General features: G+C 37.9%; 1 protein-coding gene across 5 annotated transcripts in view; it reads left to right on the top strand.

Annotated features, from left to right (window-relative positions):
* ALCAM (activated leukocyte cell adhesion molecule) overlaps positions 1-17,079 on the top strand; it is a 116,940-nt gene that overhangs the window by 76,994 nt on the left and 22,867 nt on the right. For all 5 annotated transcript variants that reach the window (XM_035116767.2, XM_035116770.2, XM_035116768.2 and 2 more), the window contains exons 4-12: positions 1,646-1,710; positions 4,352-4,439; positions 4,960-5,139; positions 6,326-6,453; positions 7,276-7,405; positions 11,807-11,919; positions 12,961-13,096; positions 13,454-13,581; positions 16,668-16,800. In XM_035116767.2, coding sequence (XP_034972658.2) covers positions 1,646-1,710; positions 4,352-4,439; positions 4,960-5,139; positions 6,326-6,453; positions 7,276-7,405; positions 11,807-11,919; positions 12,961-13,096; positions 13,454-13,581; positions 16,668-16,800 — 1,101 coding nt within the window. The remainder of the gene's footprint in view (positions 1-1,645; positions 1,711-4,351; positions 4,440-4,959; positions 5,140-6,325; positions 6,454-7,275; positions 7,406-11,806; positions 11,920-12,960; positions 13,097-13,453; positions 13,582-16,667; positions 16,801-17,079) is intronic.

Here is a 17,079-nt window from a genome sequence, read left to right as displayed (position 1 = left end):
AGTACACTGCTTTGTTTACTGAATGGAAAAGTGGTATATAAATGATTTCAATTTATAAGATATATAATATAATACTTTCCTTAGTACCTCTTTTAGCCTGTAAGCATGCCCTGCAGAAGTCATAATTGCCTTATTGATTGATTGATTGATTGATTGAATCTATATAAACGCCCTATAGCCGCAGGTCTCAGGGCTGTTCACAGAATAAAAACAGAATATAAAACCACAAAATACATAATCAAAATAAAAACAATAACCCCCAAAGGCTGCAGTACAGTTGTTTACAGTAATTATGCAGTTTCAGCAGTTAAGGTGCCAACCATCTTACCTCAAGTCGCTTGGAATGTCTTTTTCTGACGTACCTGCTACCATATGCATCTTTTCCCATCACCCTTTGGTCCTAATTATCAAGAGCAAAGCAAGGCCTTAAAAATGTAGAGTTTTGAGATGACGACAGAAGAAATCTAAAATTATTTGTGCTATATAATATATAAATTTTAAAATGGCTATTAATAAATACTCCCATATCACCAGTTGTTGCAATTTAATGTTGTAACCTAGCATTTGATCTCCCCTCTCTTGGTGAATGTTCTAAAATCCTGTAAACAGAGTTCCATGCTTTGACTAAAACTAAGAAATGTCTATTATAATTGCAAATCTGGGATTTTTTTGCAGGTAAGTTTAATTCTTCCACTGTAATGCTGCCCTAGATGCATTCCGAGTAAAAATGCATAAACTTTAAATAAAGGGATAACACTTTAACCTTAAATCTTTAAAGGGGGGGGGGGATTTATGACTTCATGGTTAATCTGCTTCCCATATTGATGGTTTCTGGTAATCAAATGAATCAATGTTTTATTACTGGATTAGAAGCCCAGAGTGTACCTTAACAGAAACTCCTCTGTCGATGCAAGCTTTGAGACATAGACTTTATTTGAACTAGACTAGACTATCATTCTGGACCCAGGTGGCGCTGTGGTTAAATCACTGAGCCTAGGGCTTGCTGATCAGAAGGTCGGCGGTTCGAATCCCTGCGACGGGGTGAGCTCCCATTGCTTGGTCCCAGCTCCTGCCAACCTAGCAGTTCGAAAGCACGTCAAAATGCAAGTAGATAAATAGGAACCGCTACAGCGGGAAGGTAAACGGCGTTTCCATGTGCTGCTCTGGTTTGCCAGAAGTGGCTTTGTCATGCTGGCCACATGACCTGGAAGCTATACGCTGGCTCCCTCAGCCAATAATGTGAGATGAGCGCGCAACCCCAGAGTCGGTCACGACTGGACCTAATGGTCAGGGGTCCCTTTACCTTTACCTTTTAGACTATCATTCTACACCCAGAGGTGTGATAGCGCAGAAAGCAGTTTGCCCCAGTATATGTACAGTAAGTGAGACAATTGCAGCAAGTCGTTTTTGCTTACACCCTTTCGTCTCTCCCCCTTCCCTTTTTGTTATTAAAGCTAAATACAGTATGTATATTTGAATATCCTTCTTATTTATATGTTTAGATTTTCCTTTTGTGTGTCCACATTATTATTATTATTGTTGTTGTTGTTGTTGTTGTTGTTGCACGTAACTAAATATTTGGAAACATAGCTCAAATCTTAACAATTTATTATGTGATAGTTCAATTTTTTTATTTAAATTGCAGAACAACCATCACAACCTGAAATTATAAGTCGAGCAACATTTTTAGAAACAGAACAGCTAAAAATGGTAAGTGAGCCTTCTCCGTTAAACTCCTTCAAATTGTCTGCTCTCTTCCCACCCCCCTCCCGCCAGTGTTGTAAACGGCCATTGTAATCATCAATACAAACTTCCCTGGGCTAATTAATACAACCTACAAGCTTCATACAAATGTATGTATCCAAACCCAAAGCCTCTGAGGAACATATATAAAACCCTAATGGTTAAAGCAAAAAAGGGGTTGACAAATAAATGAAACAAAATACTGGATAGGATTTGGCTTATTATGGATTTATTACTTGAGTGTTCTTTCTTAAAAGGAATTATGTAATACTTCTAACCTTTCTATATAGTAAAACAGTAAGGCTGTTGTCAGCTGCAGTCCACACAGCCACGATAGCTCCAGCATAACAACAGAACAGCAGGCAGCTGATCAAGCAAGCAGCACAAGTAGCAGGTGGCCCAAGCAAGCTGTTCAAAGGTGGGTTGGAGGGACTTCAGAGGGTGATTTTGTAAACTGCTCTCTGAAGCTGCACCCACCCCCTTTAAATTGAGTATTGGGGCAAGATGTTTACGGTTTGGGATGAACTGTGTCTGGATGAGACGGAACAAGTTGTGTGGGGTAATAAAGGTTATCAGGTGTAAAGGAATGAAGGTTTGGCCAGCTGTGGGGCAAGGGGGTTGCAAAGTTGTTGGTGCGGTTGGTGAACAGGTGCAGCAACCCCTATTATTAAAAATTAATGTTATAATTAACTTAAGACACAGTGTATGCATATGAAACATCCATATGTTTCATATGGATGAGTAACTCACCACCATATAACAAGCAAGATAAGGCTGTAGTAACAAAAACTTTTATCATTGGTTCTAGCAGACAATGGCCCTTAGTATAATAAAGTGTTGCTATAGTTCCCAACAAATGAACAAATGGACTTTTATTGCCTTGGTGTGCCATAGGATGTTTCATATGCTATGGCCCTCGGTGCTTAAATGAGTGATGCTGTTCAATGAGACAACCATGCATGACTCATTTATGCTCCTTATTGCCTTTTACACAGCCATTTGGTGTTACCGTAATTCCTCCTTACAATAAGTCCCAAATTAAGAGAGCAGTTTTTCTCATACCTGCTTGGGATAATGAAATAAGAGCCACTATGTCTATATAAAGGAGTGCTGGCATTTGCTGATTTCTATTAGGGTGGGGAAGAAGGTTGCTTAACTGCATCATTTGTGTAGTGAATAAATAAAGCACATCCTTGTTTTACCTGTTCCATTTTGTAAATACTGAATCTGGAAGAAAACACAAAAGTCCCAGTTCAAATGTTAACATTATTGTTGGGCTACAACTGCTGCATAAGAAACATCAGTTGTTGACCCAATGAAGTAACTGATTTTTCCCGTAGACACTGCCAATAAAAAGCAGGTGAAAGCTCAGCAAATGCAGACATACAGCTTTTTTGGGTTGTCTTGTTTGTTTTTGTGATTGTACAATCAATACAAATCTGACTGGCTACTAACTTAATCACTACTTAACACACTCCCCAAAGAAAATCCAGATAGATCAGACTCTAGCTGGACAAGTCTGCCATTAAAGTCTGCCATATAGAAGCTAAGAGTGTGTGTTTTCCCACCCTGATTGTTATCTCTTATTGTGTAAGTTGCTTTTTGAGGAAGGTTGTTTTGGATGTTCAGCACACCTTACACCTATAAGCCCTGAAGAGACTCAAATAATGCTGTTCAGATACCTGCTTTTTCCAGATGCAGCCACACTAAGAGCATCAATGAGGGCGACTACCATAAAAGCCCATTTGTTTTGTTAATTCCCAGTGATTTCCCCTCACTTTTGATTTAGGCCCAAGCAACATGGGGCAGGACCATCTTTCTTATATCAGCAGGAAAGGAGTGGTGAATCTTTCCACCTCCTGTGTCTTACCTCTGAGCATTTGGTTGCTCTAGTCACTTTTCTAATACTAGAAGTGAGCTGGGAATCGGGGTGGGGAAGTGGGTGGAGCAACAGACAGGTAAAGCAAAGAAGAAGGGGCGGATTGGTGCTTCTTATAGATCCTTCTACAGTTAGAATAAGACTTCTTGGGGAGATACATGGAGGGAACATAAGTCCCTTGATATTTCATCCATCTGTACGATAATATTAAACCAGTTGTCAGGTAAGTTGCCCTCTATAGACAAGCAGCTTCTTGGAAGAGGAGGAGGGGGAGGGGGAGGAGGAGGAGGAGTGTGAAATGATGGCCTCAAGAGGGATTTATCTGTGCTAGCCCCTAAATTGTGGGAGTATCTTTCCACAGAGGTGCATCTTCTAAGCAATCTTCATGATACAGCTTTTGCTGTATACTGAAGACAGAGCTCTTTACCCTCGCCTTTGATAGTTAAGGTATTTTGTTTTGAGGCGCCAAACTCTCTTGCTGAATTTATATTGTTCAGTTATATTTTCATCATATTTATGTGTTTTATAGTTAATGTTTTTATTTGCTTTTATAATTGTATGTTTTATTGTTGTAACCCATTCTGGATGGGTAAGAAATACTACTACTACTACAATAACAATGCAGAGAACAAATTTAATTCCTTGGATATGTTGGGTCCAATGGCTATAAATGTAGCTATAAATGAAGACGAAACTGTAATAATTTGAACATTACTTTGCATTTTTAAGCTTGGGGAATGTATCTCTCAAGATGGTTATCCAAAGGGAAACCTTACGTGGTTCAAGAATGGAGTTGTTTTGCAGCCCACTGAAGAGGGTAAGTTTTAGAATTTAGTGTGAATTCTTCTGGTTTGCATTTCTTCACAAATTGGTATTAGCTCATATCATTTTAGCAGGTCATTTAGACAATTCACAATTAGACTGCATTTATCCATCTTTATCAAAAATGTTGTACTTAGTACTTTGACTTGATGTTGTGATTTGATATACACATGTCTCCCTCCACCCCCACAGTAACTCGACCCAGAAAATGTTTTTTTTTTAATGTAATCAGTGTACAAAATATTGTTTTGATAATGTCATACCTGGAAGTTTTTGATCCCAATAATGTGTAACAGCTTTACCTTAATCCTAAATATATAGGATTAGGTTGTACACACTGTCTGCCTACTTTCTTATTTCTTTCTGCAGTCTCTGCCCAAAAGTGTCAGTTCATTTTTAAGAGTATCTGTGACTATCACATCATATATTTAAAAATATTAGGACAGGCTGGAAAAAAAACAACAACAATCAACAGTTGTTCAAGTTAGTGAAAATCATACATTTTCTTTCAAAAGCTGTTATAAATGAACAAACAAAAGTGAATCAAACAACTGGACTCTACACCGTGATATCTTCTTTGGAATATAAGCCAACAAAGGATGATACAAATGCACAGTTTACCTGTTCGGTGACGTATTTTGGACCAACAGGACAAGAAACAATACGGTCAGAATCAGTAGCCTTCGACATTCACTGTAAGTTCATAAATACCTGCCTCTATACCATTAAAAGACCATCTGTTTGCTTTGAGGGATCCTCCTAGTATTGTTTTGTGGTGGCTGTTGCTTTTAGGATTGGTTCTCCCTAGCATATAGGCTTGCAGTTTTCGCTGGATTAACAAATTAGAGGTCAGGAACTGACAGGAAGGATGCGAACAAATAGGTTGCCCTATAGTTATTTAGGGAAGGCGTCACTGCAGAAGGGTGTCTTGAGGATAGGTTGGACTTGTTGAGGCTGTTTCAGGGACATGGAGCAATGTGGAAGAAGGTTCCAAGATAGGAGGGAATAGTTGAAAAGGGAAGTGTAGTAAGGAGTTTGACATTGCCTATTGCAGCAAAATTCCATTTTCAAATGTACTCAGACATAAATATTTTGTTGCTAATGGCCTTCCCCAAACTAGCATTTCTACTGCAGCTTGAATGCCTATTCTTTTCTCTTGTTCAAGCTCCTGAGGCACCTGTTGCACAACCAGCAATGAGAAAATATTATCCCATGTCCACATGATTCCAATACTTAAAAAAACCACATTTTGTTTTGCTTTGTTTCTAGAAATTGAGTGGTTCCATTGCACTATTCCCACAACCCCAAACCCAAATGACCACCAGCAGTGTCACCACCTATTCACTTGCAGGGGCATTTTCTGCCCTGCTATGATTACTGGCTAAATTGTCATTACTAGCTACTATTGCATTCCATTTGGTACTTGGCAAAAACTTGAACTATATTCCAGCAGCATTACCAGCGTGGCTCCAATAGTCACACATATTTTGGATGTGACTGTTGTAAGCAACTATCGAACGGTATTCTATAATTAATAACACCCCTGGCCTGGGTCACACATTTCCTGGAGAAAGAGTCACAGGTTACAATTCTGCAATGAAACAACTCATTTCAGCAATGCCCATTGACTCACAAAACACAGGCATGGTTTGTCTTTACCTGCTTGGAGAGTAGAAGGCTTTAGTTCTTGCCAGGGCGACTGTGTGCTGGGATCATGCAATAGGCTTTTCATTAACTTTTTTATGCATGTAGCTCTTGAAACAGAAAGGGGTCTGGAAGCCTTTTCATTATTGTGATACTTAATGTTGTTAAACACTTTAAGTATATGGAAGAGACTGAGGGTTTTTTAATATATAAAAACTGAAACATCTGTCTTTTTAGATCCTACAGAGAAGGTTAGAATTCAAGTACTTACAGAAAGAAATACCATTAAAGAAGGTGATAATATCACCCTAAAATGTTCAGGAAATGGTAATCCTCCACCTCAGGAATTTTTCTTCTACATTCCTGTAAGTATTGCCTACCTGCCATGATTTGGGTGGTGAGGCAGGGAGGGGGTGCTATGGATTCGTGTTACATACAAAATGGGCCTATAATAAACACTACTCTGAAGAAACATTTATAATTTGCCAATCTAGGTGTAGCAGTTTTCGACTTATTGCATTTTCTATGTACATTTTCCTAAAATGACATTGTTTTAAGACTATGCATGTTAAAGATTTTGGGTATTCAAACAGCAGGTAGCTGAAATTATTTGTAGTGAGGTTTTTTCCATTTACAAAACATTTATTTCGTCAAAACCTTTATTTTCAAGCTAGCTCTCAAATTCTTGTTCATTTTCAACCATTCTGAAATTGTGCAGCAGTGAATATATTCTGTGATATCACACATCTAGCAACGCTAATATAAAATCTAATGCAGTGGTACCTCAGGTTAAGAACTTAATTCGTTCTGGAGGTCTGTTCTTAACCTGAAACTGTTCTTAACCTGAGGTGCCACTTTTCATCCTGAAGCAAAGTTCTTAACCCGAGGTACTATTTCTGGGTTAGCGGAGTCTGTAACCTGAAGCATCTGTAACCCAAGGTACCACTGTACAGTGTCTGGGTGTGGACATTTACATATTTTATCTGGTGAAAATCCAGATAATTACACTACTTATCAAATTATAAAATTGATCACTAAAAACTGGCCATGATAGTTTGTACACTTCATTGACAGAGAAGTGAAGTCTGCCATACTACTATAGTCTTGCCGCAATAAAAGTAGCTGCAGAAAATAGAAACATGATTTTCCTTCATTAGTAAATTTCTCTATTAAACTTTCTCTAAAAGGGGGAACCAGACCCTATAAGAAGTTCAAGTCTTTACGTATTGACTGATGTTAGAAGAAATGCAACAGGGGAATATAGATGTTCACTGACTGATGAGAGTTTGATGGATTCCACTATAATTACAGTACATTGTAAGTAGTTTTGTCTTTGTTTTCCTTTTAAAAGTGCATGTTATTTCATAACAGATGTCCTTTCTTAGCATGTTCCATGCCCAATCTAAGTGTTTTTATAGGGGTCAGGTCAAGGAAACTCAATGGCTTTTTTTGGACATCATGCTAAACCATGGTTTAATGAGACATGAACGAGCATAGCCTTTTCTTGGCTTATGCGTCGTCGTCCCCCTCCTGCTCCCACACAGTCAGGAGAAGTTTGGAAGCTTTGACTTCTACACCCAGAACTGCAGGTAATGTTAACTATGATTAGTTTAAAGAAGTCAGCTTCAGAAACCATGGTTTGAAATGAGCTTGTTAATGCTAACCACAGTTTGTCAGTCTTGATAACACACACACACACACAAAATGCAATTAAGTAAAAGCAGAAGCAAAAGCTTCTAAACTTTGCCATATGGAGGGAACTTGAGAGTCCAGGAGGCAGCTGGGATCAAATAATAGCTTAGCTTGATTTAGAATGCAATCTTCATGTGCTAACTTAAGTTTTTTAAAGCTTGGATGTGCAACTCAGGCTGGTGATTTAATTATATACACATATCATACCTTCTTGCTTCTAGTGATGTGCTATGTGCTTTTCTATGATTCACTGGTGTTTCATTTTAAAACTTCATGCAGTTTATTTTCATTTCTTTCTATTGGGATTTTACAGATCTGATAATAATAATAAAAACTGGATAAAGGGGAACAAATGTATTATTCAACAGCTACAATGTGGTCTTTCAACTACCGGATTTTAGGAATGTTTTTGCTGAATATAAAATGCCCAGCATTTTATAACCAGGAAATCTTCTTTTACATCTTTTAAAGTTATTGATTTAATAATAAAATTCAGACTTGAATGTTGTCTTCAATCCTCTTGCTGTTTCCTACCTGAGAAACTGTTACTGCAAATGATTATCCATCTTGCAAGATGCATGGCTAGAGACACCACTGTATGGGGTAATCCTCAAGCTAATCATCTTCCTGACATTTTAAGATTTCCAAATGGAAGGGGCATTGCTATGGAGGCACTTGCAAACAAGTGTAACCCCACTTTCCCCTACCATATTTATAGTCTGACCTACAAGAGAACGTCCATCCAATATGATTTATGGCAACAAAATACAAAAAGGAGAACTCAGCAATACAAAACTAATGTATAATGTAACAATATAAAGAAGTGTAGGCATTTCACACATTTATTTAAATAATGCTTAATTCATATTGGTTTAGCAAGATGAAGGATCCAGTTTTTGCATTGTCGCTTTCTTACTTTGCATGCGCACTGCAACAGAGATTGATTATTTGCTAGCACTAAATTAAAATTTGACTTGTTTTAAATACAGCAGCTACAGGCAACCTGTAGAATGGATTATTATTATTAGAATGGATTTCTAATAATCCATTAACATAGCAATCGTACAGGTTGTTTCTTTAAATAAATAAAAAAACCATAATCGTTTGTAATTTTTCGAACATTCCTTTTTCTCTTCATACAACATCAAAGGCAAGTTTTATCATACAAACCTTTAGATTAAAGGATCACCAATGCAAAATATATTTACAGAATTGATTGGAAAAGGGGTGCAGCATAGATAGAAGGAATATCAAGGCCCCCCTGCACATGATCTCTAAGTGTTTCTCAGAGCTGTAGACTCTCCCTGCATAAAAAGCTTCTTAAGCAGTTGCATACAGTGGCAAAGTCATGCATAGCATGTAATTAGAAGTTTCCAAAGCAACCATCGAAACAGCAATGGAATGATAAAATTTGGGATTCTGCTTGGCAGATGCAGCAGGGACGAATACTTTAAAACAAAATGGGATTGTGGCACTATGTTTTCTATTTATGTCCCATGTGGAAGCTCCTACAGCTTCTGATCAAATCCAGTCAAGTACAAATCCCTCTATTTTTTTCTAATTGTGATATATACCAGTATGTTGTGTTACATATAGATTTAAAATGTGCTATATAGCGCTATGTCCCTTATTAAATATTAGGTATCTATTTTTCATTAGCTAGTAGACTTTTTCTTAGTCTATTTCACTCATCCCACATGCATATCCATGGAATTATTATTATTATTATTATTATTATTATTATTATTATTCAGGGTTGTTGCCAATGAGTTTCTTTTATTCCTTTAGTAAACTTGTTATATTGAAATATAGGGTGTTCTTTTTGTTGCCTGTATTTTAAACTTTTGTTTCAATATAAAATAATATTAGATGGCAATAACTTTAATTAAACATCATATCTATATTTTCACCAAGTTGGCATAAACCATCACCAAATTTCACTGCGTAGAAGAGCAGATCAAGGATGATGGCATTGGCCAAGTGGGGGCTCAGCTTAATCATGAAAGATCCATGTGGTGGCCTGGCTGGTGATGCAAGGATTAGTCCGTGAAGTTTCAATCTTTCCTAGATGTAGGCCAATAATTTAATGAGTTCCTGTTTCATCTCATGTGTGTGACAAAATTTTAATGTGGGTCATCTTTTCTGGGCACTCAATCTGAGGTTTTAGCCTGCTTCAGATAAATGAGGAAACATAGAAAGAAAATTACCTTGGGATGAGGACAGTCTTTTTCTTAGCTTTCCTAAGCACATAGTGCTTAGAGGAAATTTGGGAAACTTAAAAGAGCAAGCTCAGTCTTTGACTCAAGATAAAGAAGTAGTAGTCATAGGGATATGTTGTCCTGTGTTTTATGGCTTTGATTCAGGGATCACATTGGGGGGAGGTGTGGGGAGAAGCAGGATGGGACTTGACAGCAGTTGCTAGAGTGTTTGTATATGCTTATGGGTCTGCTAGGTAAGCAGCTGCAGAGGCAGATAAGATAAGCATTCCTAGGTCCACTGACAGTAAAGAAATGAGGCCTGTATCAGTCATGTTGCAGGTATTACTAGCTATAAATAAGGACAGTTACCGTAGCAGAGTATAGGTTTGCGTTCTCTCTTGCACCCTCTGGCTCTGTGCTTCCTTTGACACTGTTCCTAATGGAGTTCGTAAATGAAAAATGTAGATGATGTCACTTTCCTGTTGAGAGACTTGAGCTCTTGCTACTCTCACTGGTGAAGATACAGGAAGAGGAGTTTGCAAGCTTAAGGAACATGAAGCACTTTAGTACTGACAATGTAATAAAGCTAGAGAACTTTGGTCTGCCTAACCAGATACGTTGAATTTTTTTTTGGTGGTTATCAAAGTTGTACGGGTCTAGTGGAATGAGAGAAGGTGACCAGAGGCTGTGGAAGGCGCTTTATCTGTTTCCATAGCTTTTAAGTAATTACTAGTGCTAAACTAAAATATGGAAATATGTCTCACTTCAACTGGAGTTCACTTCAAATAGTGGCAAAGTGATCTAGCAAATTTTCTGGGGGTTATAACTTTTTCAGTGAAGTTGTTGAGGTTCCGGAATGTCCCCTGAAAGCAAAACCAGTAGAGGAGGAAGCTGTTTATAAATGCCTTTTGTTCCCCCACCACCACCCTCATTTTCATCGTTCCGAGCACAGTTCAAAGTGTTGGTGCTGACCTTTAAAGCCCTAAATGGCCTTGGCCCAGTATACCTGAAGGAGTGTCTCCACCCCCATCGTTCAGCCAAGACACTGAGGTCCAGCGCAAAAGGCTTTCTGGCAGTTCCCTCATGCAAGAAGTGAGGTTACAGGGAACCAGGCGGAGGGCCTTCTCAGTAGTTGTGCCCGCCCTGTGGAATGCTGTCCCATAAGATGTCAAGGAAATAAACAACTATCTGACTTTTATAAGACATCTGAAGGAAGCCCTATTTAGGGAAGTTTTTAATGTTTGATGCTTTATTGTATTTTTAATATTTTGTTGGAAGCTGCCCAGAGCAGCTGGGGAAACCCAGCCAGATAGGCAGGGTATAAATAAATGTTGTTGTTGTTATATACATCCCATAGTAAGGAAATGCTACACACATCTCAAAACAAAACCTGTCATCCTTCTGACCATTATACAAGATTATTTTTATATTTTAAGATTGCTATTCAGGTTTCACCTTCGCCACTAACAGAAACACTCACATCTAACAAAAACATTCACACACAAATACCCTCCTTGTACGCCTCCCACCATCTACCCACTTCACATAGTTTTCTTTATTCGCAAATGCCTTTTGTTTGTCAAGTGATACACCCAGGAAAATGTGGTGTTTCACTTTCTGCAACCTAATAATTACATAGATGTGCAAATATTTTGCTTCCTTCTTTTGGAGATTATTTTCTGTCCTATTGTATGAGGGAATTGACTGAGACTTTGAGAAAATGCAGTTTAACTGGAATTAGCTGACAGCCCCCCCCCCTTTTCTGTAAGCTCACTAAATGAGCCATATTTATGAGACTTTTATCTGACAATGCTTTCTCCCCCAATAGATCTGGATTTGTCACTTACTCCCAGTGGAGAAGTTATTAAGCAGATTGGAGAAGCACTGCCTGTATCCTGCACAATCTCTTCCAGTAGAAATGCCACCGTATTCTGGATGAAGGTATATATTGTTAATAACCCTGCTATTGTCAACCTGCTCATGCCAGCTGCTAACTCTTTAGATCTCATCTGGCTTTAAAGAACAATAAGCAGCATTCTACCCGGAACTTCAAAAGGAGGCTTTCATCTACATACAAATTAAATTAAATCACACTTCAATATCAATATAATTAAATATTATTTTGAATATGTTAAGATGTAGTACACTATCAGGTCTTTAAGGAATAGGAGATGTGGAAGCTTGTTCAAATCTGATCACCTTTTTTTTGTAAAATTAGGTAATTATATATTTGTAATGGCTTCCAGAAACACACAGGAATAAATAGCCTTGCTCAAAAGTATGAGTGAGTTGGATACTTGTAGTTCTGCCTACTTTTGCTGCAGTAAAAGATAGTAGCAATTCTATCTGCATGCTTTGCATGCAGAATGCTCCATGTTCAATTTCCAACATCTCCAGGGCTGGGGAAGAGCTCTGTCTGAACACCTGGAAAACTACTGCCAACTTAGTACTGAGCTAGAGAGACCAGTGGTCTGACGCTGTATAAGGTAGCTTTCTATGTTTCCCCTCACATATTTGCTCTTTGGGAACATCAGGGTACAAAAGACCTACAGATTGTGGTGAATAGCAGGGATGGAGAACATGTGTTCTCCAAGAAGTTGTTAGACCACAAGTTCTAGCATCCCTGACTACTGGCCATGCAGGCTGAGATTGATGGGGGTGTTGTTGTTCGGTGGCACCTGGAGAACCACAGGTCCCCTCATTCCAGCTCTATAGAGTCAGGGCAAGCCAGCAGTAGTTGAGGGTGAGAGAAGGCAAGAAAGGCTGTCAATATCAGGAGAATGCATGTGCCTCGCAAAGAAGCGATCTTCGCACCAGGGCGCCCGATATGCTTAAGACGGCCCTGCTGAAAGTACTCAAACCGAAGCGTACTTAAACCGAGGTATGACCGAGGTACAGTGCATGAAAAAAAACTGTTAGGCACCTTGTCCAAAGGTGTGCATGTCTTCAATTTTCACTGCTTAGCTTTTTCCTTTTTATCAGGACAATACAAGAATGAAAGCAAGTCCATCGTTTTCAAGTTTACAGTACCAAGATGCAGGAAATTACATCTGCGAAACTACTTTACAGGAAGTTGAAGGGTTAAACAAAAGGCAAATTCTTACGTTGATAGTGGAAGGTATGTGAGGCTTACTCTTTATCTTAGAATGTTGACTACCGTATAATTTTCATGTTGATTCATCACTTTGAAATGCCCTCCCAGAAAAACAGCACTCAAGTCTGACCCTGAAAATTTTTAAAAGATAAAAAAGTGTGTGATATGTTTGCCTGGTTTTTTTTTTTAAAAAAAAATTGTACAGTTTTCAAACTTTTGGTCTTTCTTGGTTTAAATATGATGGTTTAAGTGAATTATTTTAGACCTTGTTTTATTTTTAAATTGTATTACAATTTGATTATTGTTTTTGAATCCCTTGGGAATTTAGTAGGAAGAACAAATGGAACATTAATTCGAGAAATTATCCATTTTGTTTTTAAGGAAAGCCACAGATCAAAATGACAAAGAGAACTAGCACAGATGGATCATATAAAATGATAGCCTGCCATGTGGAAGGGTTTCCCAAACCAGCAGTACAATGGACTAGCAGTGGAGGTGTCATAAATAAAGCAAGTAATTTTCTCATTACTTCTTGCATATTCCTTTCAGTTATAGCAAAAGACAAATATTAGAGGCATGCAAACATACCTAAATCCATTCCAATATTACTTTACACTTCCATCTTGTGTATTCCATTCCTTTGTAATTGATTTATTTTGCATATGTCTGTGTTCCAGTTTACCATCCGCTGATGAGGAAATATACATATTTTAATGTGTATTTTTATGTAGCACACAGTAGAAACACACGTTTCAGCTACCAACAGATATTTACAAATCAATTATAATAGCCAATCACAAAACTATCAACAGCTGCATTTCCAAATGTTTCTACTCAGAAGTAAATCCCATGGGATTAGGATTACAGCCGCCCTCACTGCCTTGATTTCAGGCATTGGCAGTGACGACAGTTCAGTTATATTAAGACAGGCATAGGCAAAATTGGCCCTCCAGATGTTTTGGGACTACAACTCCCATCATCCCTAGCTAACAGGACCAGTGGTCAGGGATGATGAGGGTTGTAGTCCCAAAACATCTGGAGGGCCAAGTTTGCCTATGCCTGTATTAAGACAAGAAAACTTCAGGTAAGAGTTGGAAGGGAAATAATTTAACATTTAATTATGCTTTTAAAATGAAGATGTAGGATGGTTGAAACCAGTCGGCCAAATCTAGGTGGTTCTTCTCACTTTGCTAAGGAAGCTAAAAAAAATCCAAACGAAACAAAATATACCACTTCTTTCCAATGAAAAGAATAATGCATTCCATTGCTTTTTTAAAAAATTCAGAGTGGGAAGCAGTTTAAGGCTGAAATCCTAACACCACTTTCTTGCAAGTAAACATTATTGACTTATGATGTCTGGTTAGGATTGCAGTTATAATGCGTACAGGCTGCCTTTGGCAATGGACACCTATTCAGAAACAAAGAAGAGGCATATATCAGTAAATATATAAATAATTTATATTAATTAGCAATTTATGTATTTATATATGTTTCATGGGTGGTATTAATCTAGGTTTTACTCAGAGTCAATCAATTAAAATTAATGAGCATTACTTAGTTAGGTCCATTAACTTCTTTGGGTCTTCTCTAAGAAAAACTCGGTTGAATACCACCTTAAAATGTACATGGGTTTTTTTGTTTTTTAAAAAACAGTTCACTGCAAATAAGTGTTTGAGGGTGAACCAAGTGTTTGTTTGAACTCTGGGTGGGAATGCAGAAGCTGAAAGGAAGGGTGTGCCAGAAGGAAAATGAATTGATACTGATACATAGATGTAGATATATATTTCTATCTTTGTATTAATGTAACATTTTTATGCAAAACTATGCATTTTTGTAATGTTTTGTGTAAGTTGTTGTTGGTTCAGTTTTTTGCACAATGCTTATTAATATTGTGTATACAGTGGTACCTCGGTTTACAAACACAATTGGTTCCGGAGTCTGTACTACTAAACCTGATGCGTACTTAACCTGAAGCGAACTTTCCCATTGAAAGTAATGGAAAGTGGATTAATCCGTTCCAGACGGGTCCGCTGAGTACTTAAACTGAAAATACTCAAACCGAGGTGTACTTAAACCAAGGTATGACTGTATATTAAACAGTATAGAAATTAAATAACCAAATAATCAAACTAACTAAGGCAGATAGCTTTCACAGTACAGTGGTACCTCTGGTTACGAACTTAATTCGTTCTGGGGGTCCGTTCTTAGCCTGGAAGCATCTTAACCTGAGGTAACACTTTAGCTAATGGGGCCTCCCACTGCCGTCACGCCGCCACCGTGCGATTTCTTAACCTGAGGTAATACTTCTGGGTTAGCGGAGTCTGTAAGCCAAAGTGTTTGTAACCCAAGGTACCACTGTACAAGTCCATGCCACAACAGGAGTCAAACAGGCGGACAGGAAAGAAAATCTCTTGATAGCTCATTTTTGACAGATTCCTCCCATATCTGTGAGAAAGAAACTACAGTTCCCACAATTCTTTTAGTAAAGTCATGTACTTTAAATATATGGTGTAGATCTGCCCTTAGTATGCATTGAAGTGTACCTAGCAGTAAGCCCACTGAAATGAACAGGATTTACCTCTGAGTAGATATGTATATGGTTGTGCAGTTGCACTGACTCTTAATTAATACGAAACCACTTTACATATAGGTACCCTGGTTTAGTTGAGTTAACAAATTGAGCTGCTAGTAACCTTTGTTATACATAGGCAACTGATTGTAAGCAACCAAATACAGAATCAGGCAGTTTTGTGACATATTATTATTATAATTTTGCATGTGGAATGTGAATGAATGAATGAATATGTATTATTACGGCCAAACAGCCAGCATACTAAAACCAGAATTTCTGCACAGTTCTTTACAAAAATGATCAGAGTGGAATTTAACAATCAATATACTAATTAAATAGACTTAAAATGTGTATCCAAGGAGGTAAGAACTCCTCTTAAGAATTTAAAGGATAAGAAAATTTAACTATAAGCTGTAACGATTTATGGCTGTTTCTGCAGCTGTGTAATCTTTTGCTTTCTTTGACTTATGCCTATTGCTTAAATCTAGCTACATTTCTAGTGACATATGGATTCCAGTCAGACAGGAGGTAATTTAACTAATATTCCTCCGTCCTCCCTGGTACTTTTCGTACAAGCGGGGTTATATGAGAGGCTCTGAGATCTGTATAAAATCTACAATGGAATAGAACATGGCCCACTGTTTCAATCTGACCACTCTTACTTGAGCAGAAACACTTGCCATGAGGAATCTTTCTATATCTGCCTTCCAATAGTGCAGAAAGTAGAATGTTCTACAGTGATTGGGAGAAAATGTGTTGGGGGAAGGCAGATACAGTATTAAGTTTTAATTCAGAGTTTAAGTTGAGTGTAATTCTAGAAATTTTTGAAAGAAACCTAACTCCCATGATAAACAGTGCTACCATTTGTGTGTGTATACAAACGTACACACACGCAGAGTACTTAATTTAGATATTTAAGCAAAGCTACTAATGTAGCTTTACACACACACACACACACACACACGTATACGGAGTCTTTGTTCTTTCCACAAACTTTCAAAATATTCTTTTTTCCCCTTCCAGACAGAGGAGACTAAATATGTAAATGGAAAGTTTACTAGTAAAATCAAAATTGCTCCTGAAGAGAATGTTACACTGACGTGTATTGCGGAAAATCAGCTGGAAAGAACTGTGACCTCTTTGAACGTATCTGCTAGTAAGTACTTTTATTTTATTTAAAAAGATTTAAAATGGCAAGAGCAGGACTGATGGCTCTTTCATCTTTTCATCTACTTTCACATAAAATATCCATCACTGTCCTCACTCTCTCGTGTGTGGCTCTGTGGTGAAATGTTGTTTACAAGTTGCTTCATTGTCCTCACATAGACAAGGAGAAGGGGAAAGCGTACACTTTGCAACTCATTTCTCAGAACTGGGTTGCCATGGTAAATTTCTGACACTTGTTTCTTTTTCGAGAAGATGCCCAGAAATGCAA

This window comes from Zootoca vivipara, chromosome 4 (assembly GCF_963506605.1).
Source record: "Zootoca vivipara chromosome 4, rZooViv1.1, whole genome shotgun sequence".
NCBI lineage: Eukaryota > Metazoa > Chordata > Lepidosauria > Squamata > Lacertidae > Zootoca > Zootoca vivipara.
Note: the sequence above shows the minus strand (reverse complement) of the source record. Positions and strands in the feature narration are given on the sequence as shown.